This window comes from Chelmon rostratus, chromosome 6 (genome assembly GCF_017976325.1).
Source record: "Chelmon rostratus isolate fCheRos1 chromosome 6, fCheRos1.pri, whole genome shotgun sequence".
Taxonomy (NCBI): domain Eukaryota; kingdom Metazoa; phylum Chordata; class Actinopteri; order Chaetodontiformes; family Chaetodontidae; genus Chelmon; species Chelmon rostratus.
This window is the reverse complement of record NC_055663.1, coordinates 14430276-14440661: the sequence shown is the minus strand read 5'-3', so window position 1 is coordinate 14440661 and position 10386 is coordinate 14430276. Positions and strand designations below refer to the sequence as shown.

At 43.8% G+C, this 10386-nt stretch overlaps 1 protein-coding gene across 1 annotated transcript in view; it reads left to right on the top strand.

Annotated features, from left to right (window-relative positions):
• Window positions 1–409: 409 nt before the first annotated feature.
• Window positions 410–10386, top strand: part of pclob (piccolo presynaptic cytomatrix protein b) — a 61393-nt gene continuing 51416 nt past the window's right edge. The window contains exons 1-6 of the mRNA XM_041938643.1: window positions 410–456; window positions 4235–4394; window positions 5294–5376; window positions 5936–6110; window positions 6276–7229; window positions 7603–8418. Coding sequence (XP_041794577.1) covers window positions 410–456; window positions 4235–4394; window positions 5294–5376; window positions 5936–6110; window positions 6276–7229; window positions 7603–8418 — 2235 coding nt within the window. The remainder of the gene's footprint in view (window positions 457–4234; window positions 4395–5293; window positions 5377–5935; window positions 6111–6275; window positions 7230–7602; window positions 8419–10386) is intronic.

The following is a 10386-nucleotide window of genomic DNA, read 5'->3' as shown; positions in this document are numbered from 1 at the left end:
CCAATTAAAGGTAATCGAAGCCCATATATTGCCGTTTATATTGTCTTAATTATATCATACAAACAACACAGCAGATCGCATTACACAAGTTACAAGTAATCTTAAATGCCATACTTGAAGCTCAGTTTATCAAAAGTCAAATTTTCGGTCCTATTGTTTTGGTGCATTCCACCGGTGTTTTGCTCCCATCTAGAGAGTAGTGTTGTGAGTCCATATTTTTCCCCTCCTCGGGGCAGATATGTAAATTTAATGACACTGGCAAAGTGTGCGTGATCAGGTTACTGTATAGATTACATGGTGACCCTGCCAAACACACAGGCACAGAGACCTAGAGACCTAGAGAGGAGAGCCATACACCTCCATGCAGGTTACCGCTCCACACTGCTCCGGCCCCGCTCCAGAGAAAACCATGCCGGGAAAAAACTGCTTTGCCTTCCTCAAGGGTCAGCGTCAGAGGTGTGTCTTATTGCAAACTAGTGCCAAAATACTTTAAAAAAAAGACATTTGCAAGTGACTGTTTGGCTGTTGTTGTTGTGGAAGTTGCAGTCTCATCCAGGAGAATTACAGCTGAGGGAGTTGGAAACTGCTCGGCGGCATTATGCTCCAGTGTGTCGGCTTAATTAAAATGAGAGCGAGATAAGTACTGCTTCTGAGCTCTGTTTGTTCGAGCATGTTTGTGCACGAGAGAGCCGGCTGGAGAAGGAGAAAGAGAGAGAGAAAGATGGGTGTGTGGGTGCTGGGATCAGGCTCGGCTGTGCAGAGAAGAATACAAATGCTGGATGAATGTGATGTCTTTCTAATGGTGTATGCCTGAGTGAGCAGACAGGCAACGCTCCCGGAAAGGAGAACCACAGAGGCACCTGGTCAAATGTCGGGCGGGAGATGCCCTTATGTCTATATTAATGTTTGGAAAATGGAAATCAGGTACATTACATTAAGTACATTAATAGTGCACATTAATGGCCTCTGGGTTTGTCTCTTGGCAGCAAAGTATCTTGATGGTATGCACCGTTAGCAAGCAGGTCCCGGGTTCAAACCCACGTGGGTTTCCTCCCATGCTCAAAAGTCTTGCAAGTTAGGTGCACTGCAAACTCAGCTACTAAAAGGCCTGTATTGTGAATGCATTTGTCCGTACGTGCCCTGTGATGGACCAGTGACCTTTCCAGGTTGTACCCCACCTCACTCCCTATAAGCTTCAGACACCTGAACCTTTAACAGGATAGGTGTCTCCTCATGGAGATCAGCTTTCAATTTCAGCAGTACTGGAGTTCCTTTGTGCTTCATTTAAATGTAAACTGGTAGCACACAAGGTCTTAGAGATGCCTTAAGGCCGGTCACTGAACAGCTAACACTGTTCTGTAACAGACCTCATCATTAATATTTAGCCATTATCTCAAGCTCTACCTTTTCTAGATGTGGATGCTAGATGTATATCTTAACTGGAGAAATCATGTGACTTGAAGGAATGAATGTGGAAAGAAGAATATTACTACAAGCTTCTGGTAAAATAAATGTGGGCCTTGCGTCCCAGTTGGGCTGCTAAATCACACCACAGAGGGGGAAGCGCAGCAACTGTTGCTGTTCATCTTTTGAAATTCCTGCTGAGAATTTGGTCTGTTTTCTTGGGGAATCTGCTTGAACGGAAAAGAATAATAAAAAGAAAGATATTAAAAAGGCCTTTGAAAGGAACTTTATCTCAGTCCCTCATGTAAATTTACTCACTGCACATGTGGTAAAGCCAGACAAAGAGAGCTGCAGGTGAAACATGTTTTAATACTCAGGCTTTCCAAAACGTTCCCCACGAGCAGCTTCAATTCTTTTCACTCCTCAATACACACAGGAGCATCCGATTCATTCTGGGGTCTGTCTTTACGAGCCAGCGATGCTGTTAAAGCCTGTGATGCTTCAGCTGTGTGAGTGCGGGATTTAAGTCCGGCCCGGCATTATCAGAAGAGTGCGTGGGAGAAAAAAGGATGGTGACAGTGGAGATTGCAGTTATTGCATTTAAACTGACAAGCGAGGGGAGATCAAAAGAAAAGAACATGATGGCAGCGCATCTGGTGATTGCCTGCTGTCTTACATAATACTGTTGACTGACAAACACGACTCACTTGTGGAGTGGGATGAAAATAGTTTAACAACATCAAAACATTAATGATGAATTCACATTTGTTTGTTCGTTTGCTGGCCGATGCTTTAAGGTAGCAGGCCAGGGGACCACAGTTCTGTATTCTTCCCAGTGGCCCATGGGTTAGACAAAGCACACAGCTACATCTCCCACCAGATAATAATTAGCAATGGCTTGCATTGACATAAGTTCTATTCTGATACTCCATGAAAACAGGAAGAAGATCATCAGTTACCATGTCCACCGAAATTATTTTTATGACCAGATTGTGAGGATGAGGTAAATATAAGTAGTCTGAGATTACTTAAAGGATTTCCGGCCCATCTATGAGCCCACAGCAAAGCTACAGCCTATATCCCCAGATGGAGATTGTGCTGATGAATGTTTCCTGTGTGTGTGTGTGTGTGTTTGTGTGTGTGTCTGCACTGAAGCCAAATCTGGCGCTTTCCAAAGAGACCATAGCGATTCTGCCGCTCACACATCACGCATGACGTAACTCTTCCACACGCCCACACACCACTTGCTCTCCATCCTTCCCACACATCTCACTCACGCTTAGCACATACTGAATAGGAACACTACTGTATGTCGTGTGTAAATTTGCATGTGAGTGTGGGGGCATGTCTCTGTTCAGAAATTCTAGATTACTGGTGAATTATCGTCTTATGGCAGATGGGTGATCTGTAGAGGTGAGAATTGTTTTTTTTTTAAATTCTATTTTGCGGTGCATTATCCTCTTTCACTTAAATCTAATTTTCTAAACCTCCAGGTCACATTTTGTAAACCAATTCACAGGAAGTGTATAATACACTGTGCTATTTACACTATGTATCAGTTTTTCAGCAGAATTTTTAAGGATCTCCTCTTTCAAGGCTCATGGTCGGTTCAAGGTTGGACAGAATTCTCAGCATTCACCTGCCTTGAGTGGGAAGGAGACAGAAAGAAAGCCGGCAAGTTTTTTTTTATCACTCTGACGGCTGCACAGGACAAGATCGCCCAGATTGTCTCTTTGCATCACATCTGGTCTGTAGAAAAACTCTTGTGGGAGAAATGTCAGAATAAGAAGGCCAGCACAGGAAGAGGAGAGAGGTTACAAAGACTGAAGAGGTGCTTGGTGCGTGTGGGTGCTCACTTCCTATTATATGCATCTCTATTAAGTGTTCTATAACTAAAAGGCAACATTTAATTCAGGCCCAAGAAGAAATGTCTAGACGGCATATGCACATTGGAAGAATTGCTGCATGCTGAAGGAAAGCGTTAACTCCAGAATGTATTTGCTTATGCTAAATTAAATAGCATGTGATTATCTGTGGACGCTGGATGCCCAGACATTTGCTTTACGAGTGTACCGAGTGATGTCCCAAAGTGGAAGCTGTGTGGATTATATCCAGCATACTGCATGGCGTAGGAGGCAAGTCTATATGGAAAAAGCAATACATTTTTCTATACAGACAAGGAGAAAGAAATATGAAAAGGAAATTTTAAAGATAATTCTGAGATGTTTTCATGTCTGCTGATATGAGCTGTGTTGTGCGCTCATACTTGGCTCAGTTGAAGGATGGATGATGTATAATGGAGATATCCTATCAGGTGTATGATTAATAACATTTCTTGCTTCATCATATCAGGTAAAGACATCTTCATAAAGACAAGGGGGGTCAGTGATGGCCTGCAACTGTGTTCACATATGTGAAAACATGACTCTGAAAATGAAATACTAAATACAAGAAAATACAAGACATAAGTGTCTACAACGGATCGATACGGGAAATGCAACATGGCTCATGTGTGTCCAGTGTACACTAAAACAGAAAACGCAAGTGAAGCGATTATTTGGATAGAAACTACACGTGAATACATCTGATGCTGCTCTCGTGGCTCAGCACATTTGCCACTGACATCATATTATCTCTCCATACCACTCATGATCACTAGGGTGACATTTCAGATATGTCAGGGGCGGCTGAGAAAATGAGCAACATACCGCGCACGAGGGCGAATCTTACGGTCGTCGCCGGTGATCACACGTGACTCCGGAGAAATAAATCGCCTTGTCCCCTTTAATTTCAATTTCCGTGCGTGATATATATTGTGATCACCTGTCAGATGCGGCGCCTGCGCACTGGAACGGGAGGCGGAGTGGATGCTGATCGCTCTCTATCCGCTGCCCTGTGCCCTCCATCCCTCGGCGATCAGACAGACACGGACAGGGGGTATCCGAGAAGGTTTGGGCGAGGACAGGGACGCGGATCTGCTGTTGATGAAGGTACAATCCCCTTCGGTTTCACTGGAATGCCGCGCTGCACTGTTTGACATTGTGACCGTGGAGGGTGAAGGATGCTCGGCTGCAGGATGGGAGGAGATGAGTGGGGGGACACGGAGCGGATAACAGATGGTATTTCGGGAGATGACAGGGATTTTGCTGGGTTTCCTCCCTGATTTAGTCTGCTTTCAAATAATTCAGGACTATACTACATTTAGACTATTCAGAAATCTTAACAAGCTTCAGGTCAAGGGCACACAAATACGTGATAATGTGATTTTTTTTTTAATTTTTGTATTTCTAACATTTTTCCACTCTGCTCAGCCTTGCGCACAGAGGTGTCACCTCTTACCCTCTGCGGACTAACATGTTTTCGGGTTTAGAGTAACCGGGCGTAATGCATGCTGCTTTTACATCTCGACAAAACGCCGAGGATACACCAGAGCCACTCCACCGCTCCTGGGTGAAGCGCTGCTGCAAGTGGACAGAGCGTTAGAAGACGTTCAATCCAGCTGTCAGGCTATATATACAGACAGATGCTTGCCACAGACCTGTGCTGCCCTTGATGTTGCTTTTGTAAAAGAAACTATTCACCTCATGCATTATTTGACGGGCCCCTGCCCGGATGCGCCTGCGGATTCTCCAGAGAGAGCGCTAGATGTCCTGTGTTTACTCGTCTTTGCTGCTGTAAAACATGTCCTGCGTGAGATTTCTCACTCGGTGCCATTTGGGTGATGAATGAGGGAAAACCCAAGGATGTGATTATAGCGGAGAAATTTGACAGCGGCAGAAAAAATAGCTATCTGGACCTTTGAGTCCTCCTCGAATGGTCATTTGAATTGGGTTTATAGTAGCCTGGAGCGGTGTTGCACATCGATGTGTAATGTATTTCTGGCTGAAAGGGATCTCTGAGGTTTGTGTACGCTGTGATCAGTAGAGCGGCTCTGACCCTGTCCATGGTCCTGAAAGCAACAGTCGGCGCGGAGTAAATCAAAGTGAGGCTGGAGCGTTGATGGCTTTCTCTGTATAGAGGCGACGATTGCTATGCAAATGATCATCGCAATGATGACAGCAAATTCCCCTTGTCAGGCACTGTGGTGTGTCACAGGCGCAGTTTCTTCACATTTACAGCGTTTTCAAATGCAAAAGTCCTGTGTTGTAAAATGTGCAGTTTAAGGATTTGGATGAAGACATACCCCTCTAAACGGAAGAGTTAGCCACATGGCATTATGTAACACACTGATGCTCTCCTAAGTGGAGTTATTAGAGATAATTTGATCACAAATTTGTCTCAATATGTAAAAAGAGGATGAAAAACCCACCTCTGTCGGTGAATCCCTGGATGAATGGTACTGGGTTTTCGTTTGCAGCTGCATTCTACTTATGCTGTGTTGTTGCAGCAGGTTTTGTTTACCAGACAGCATATTGGCTCAGACAGATAGTGTAAATGTGGTTCGCAAATTCTCACGCTCTCTTACATTATCCCTCCCGCTTGTCTTGTTCCCTGTCATCTCACACTTCCTCTCTTTTTCTCATGCATTTAGGAAGCCTGATGTAGATGCAGAGCCAGACGAGAGCCCAGGGAGCAGCAGCAGCAGCAGCAGCAGCAGTGGGGCTGTAGATGCCCTCTCCACAGCTCCGGCCCCCGCCCCCCCTCAGGCCTCTGCAGGAGAGCCAGGACAGAGAGGAGACAGCTCCTGCTCTGACTCCGACAGTCCTGTAGATTCCAGCTCCTGTGAGGAAGAGGAGGAGGAGGAGGAGGAGGAGGAGGAAGACGACGACGACGAAGAAGAGGAGGGGGAGGAGGAAGACCCCACTATGTTCTCCTCCAAATTCCTTAGCGGGGCTAACCCCCTCAATGCTGTGTCCTCTGCTGTGAATAAGTTTGGTTTATTTGGAGATGATGGGGAGGGGAACAAAAATCAGAAAGCACCTTCCGAGCAGGGGGTGAAGCCACCTGGAGAGCAGCAGCCAGGAGCAGGTCCTGATAAAGGCCCTCAAAAGCAGCAGGGACCCCAAAAAGTAAACCAGGGCCCCCCTATGCAAAAGAACCAGCCTCCTCCTAAGCAAGGATCACCACAGTTGCATGGGAATGGACAGGCTGGAGCCCCAAACAAGCCTGGTGGCCAACAAGCTGCTCCAAAGGCAGGGACACAGCCTGAGGGCCAGCTTAAGGGAGAGCCACAAAAAAATCCACCTCACGGTTCACCTAAGCCTGGAGCTCATCAACAGATTCTGTCTAAAAGTGGAGCCCAACCAGAGTCTCCAAAGACGTCATCACAACAACAGGTTCCACCAAAGACAGGAATGCAAAAAGCACCTGCTAAGACTGGTGCACAGCAGCAAGAACCTGCAAAGACGGGGTTGCAAGAGTCCACAACGGCTGGGTCACAAAAAACTGGCTCACAGCAAGGGTCACCTAAAGTAGGACAACAACAGCAGGGGTCACCAAGAATTGGACAGCAACAACAGGGCTCGCCTAAAGTGTCACAGCAACAGCAGGGTTCCCCTAAAGTTGCACAGCAGCAACAGGGGTCATCTAAGGTGGGACAACAACAGCAAGGCCTCAGGACTACAACCCAGCAACAGTCCTCTAATAAGCCTGGGCTTCAGCAACAAAGCCCTAAGGGACCTGGTACACCTGGCTTATCCCAGGCAGGGTCTTCATCACCAGGTGTAACCAAAGCTGGATCTCAGTCAAAAGCAAAGTCCCTTTGTCCAGTGTGTAAGACAACAGAACTTAACATGCATACCAAGGAACCACCAAACCATAAAACCTGTACGCAGTGTAAAACTGAAGTGTGCAGCTTGTGTGGCTTCAGCCCTCCAGACTCTGATGTAAGTAGTGGCTTAGCATTCTGTTTGTAGCATTTGTTCGTTCTTATGTGTTTAATATTATGTTTTCAACATATATGTGTATTACAATACCTATATTTTTAAAATATTCAACACCTTTCTCAGCCTGTCTTGAATCAAGATAAAATTAACAAGGAATCCCTCATTAGCATGGTTAAATTTGTTGTAAGTTATAAAAGTTATTTGTAATGCCACTTAACTAGTTTTGTGAACTGTTTATATGTTAGAAAATTGATGTTTATGTTGTATTTCTTTCCTGAGATTGAGAGATTTAATCATTCATTATTGTCAAAATGTATGTATCTTTTTATTTTTTTTTGTATAGGGCTGTGAGTGGCTTTGTCTTACCTGCCAGATACAGAGAGCTCAAGGAACTTCTGAACCACTGGGACCTTCCATGAAAAAGCCCACACCCAGCAAAGTTTCTGCTACTCAAAACCAGGGACCATCTCCTGCTGTATCTGTCAAAAAAGAGACGTCAGCACCAGGATCACCTCAGAAAACACAGTCTACATCAGCAAAAGCGCCAGCTAAGGGTGAAGGTCCTTCAGAAAGTCAAAAACAGGCCAGCCCAGCATCTGTCCAGAAAATGACATCTGAGACCCAGATATCAGGGTCTCAAAAAGCAGACCAGACTAGTAAAACTGCACGCAAGCAAAGCGGTGCCACCCCGGCTCCCCAGCAGGAATCAGGAGGTCGATTTGGCTTTGGTGGTGCTAAAACTGAAGCTGCAAAGCCTGAAGAGTCAGTGACTGGGAAGATGTTTGGCTTTGGTTCTTCCATTTTCAGTTCTGCATCTACTTTGATAGCCTCGGCTGTTCAGGATGAGCCTAAAACCACACCACCAGTTTCTCCCAAGATTCAGTCTGCAAAGGAGATCAAGCCACCTGCAGTCCAAAAGCCGGTGCAAGACAAGAAGCAAGAGCAACCCCAGCAAGCAAAGGCCCATCCGGCAGGACAGGACAAGGTGGACAAAGTTGCATCAGAGACCCCAAAGGCTGCAGCTGCAGCCCCCCACAATGTTCCTAAGGCAGGCCAATCTGCTTGTCCACTCTGTAAGATGGTGCTTAACATGGGCTCGAAAGATCCTCCCAACTACAACACCTGCACTGAATGCAAAAGCACTGTGTGCAACCAATGTGGATTTAACCCCATGCCAAACGTTAAAGAGGTAAGACACATGTGATATTGATTAAATTAACTAATGAGGGAATGGAGATCTAAAAAAAAAATCACTCCATAATTTTATTATTTCTGAGGAGAATTGTTTTTGTTTCATGAGTCATCTGATTGGTCTTAGAAAACATGTCTGTTACATTAGTGCCTCTGTGTCTCTAAAATACTATTACTTGGATACAGTGCTGCTCATGAAACGTGTGAATGAAGCTCTTTGAAGCTGTTAAGTTCCCCTTTTGATGTTTAGAGTGGCTGCTTTCATTTAACTGTTTGGAGTGTTATTCCCAAATTGTATAGCTCATGTACATGACTAGATGATAAAGCAGCACTCATTTTTAAGGTACAGATCAAATTATGATGGAGGCATATTTTATAAATATTTTTCTTCTCATGAAATTGTATGAACAGATGAATTAGACCAAACAGATATAAACTACCTTCAGATTGGAGTAGGATTGGTCTTTGTATTTTCTGTGCAGACCTGTTACAATGTCCAATCCTTGGACTGAAGCTGGAAAGTTTTTCATTTTCATTCCATATCCCACTCACAGTGCCTACAGTCTAAACAGCGAGGAGAGCTTGTGTCAGACCCTCACATACAAAAGCAACTCCACATACCTCTAGGGTTACTGTCTTTCTTCTTAATCTTACAGCTCTTTTTAGTAAAAAAAATGAGAGCTAAGAATAATAAGTGTTTGGAAAGTAATACTGTTACAAGTAATGCATGGTTACATACAGAATTTAAAAGATCCACAATTCCTTAAAAACATTTATTGGCTCTTTATGGACTGCTCACGCAGTGTTAAATTCTGTCCATAGAGTGTGGTCAAAGATACTTTCTTTTAAGGTACACTATGCTGAATTTTCCTGTAAAACAATATTTAGACTCACACAAAATTAATCCCTTTCAAGCACCACTTATGACCCACTAGAAGTATGTGAATTTATCTGCAGAGGCATTTCCCTCCCCCTGTATTTTCTTATTTTCTTATTTCCTGCTGTCTTTGGAATATTGAGTATTACAGTGGATGTGTAGCCCCCAGCCAATAACTGTGCATACATGAGGTCAGGACTTTATAAAAAAGTAGGGACCAGGTACCAGACAGTAAGCATTGAGCACAGGCTTGGAGCTGGGAAGGAATAACTGACAATTTCTGCATAGTATATATTTTAAAGCTGTATGCAAAAATGCACATACAGTACACATACACATGCCCACACACACACATACCTTATGGGGATTGTCTTGTAGGGAATACCACATTCAGTGTAAATAGGCATAGCATGTTCAAGGCTATCTGACACACAAAGGGTTTGACACTTGACTCTGTAATTCAATGCACAGTTAGTAGGCTACCTTGCCAAGGACAGTCCAAGGCTACTTCATCTTGTGATACTGCTTAAACTAATGGTTTTAAAAAAGCATTCTCTGAAAGTGGATGTTTCATCATTTATAGTTTAAACCACTGAAACATACGTTTTTTTCTTAAGGTAACTAAAAGCTTAAGCTTAAGCTTACTTTTGCACTTTTAAGATAATAGAATAAGTTGATAAAATTTAGCTTTAAACGCATTTAATTAAATACAAACATCTGTTATGCAATTTTATTTAATACTGTTTTAAACAGTAGATTTGGGCCAAAATTGGGTGGTGTGTTTCTCACATCACACTTTTTATCAAGATTACATATGCCCCATCAGTCCCAATTTCGAGCAACCCAGTCCTGTCTTCAACTAAACTACTGTAGCTGAGTCACTGTATTTTCGCAATTCTTTGTATTTGTTTGAATGTGTTTTTTTCAGCTTTCAGTATGGTTTGTTATCATTAAGCCTTGTACCTGTATAATTTGTTTATTTGTTGTGTTTTTAAGGGAAAGGAGTGGCTTTGTCTAAACTGCCAGGTGAAACGGGCTGCTGGCGGGATTGAACCTCAGAAAGACACAACATTACAAAAGACTTCTGCA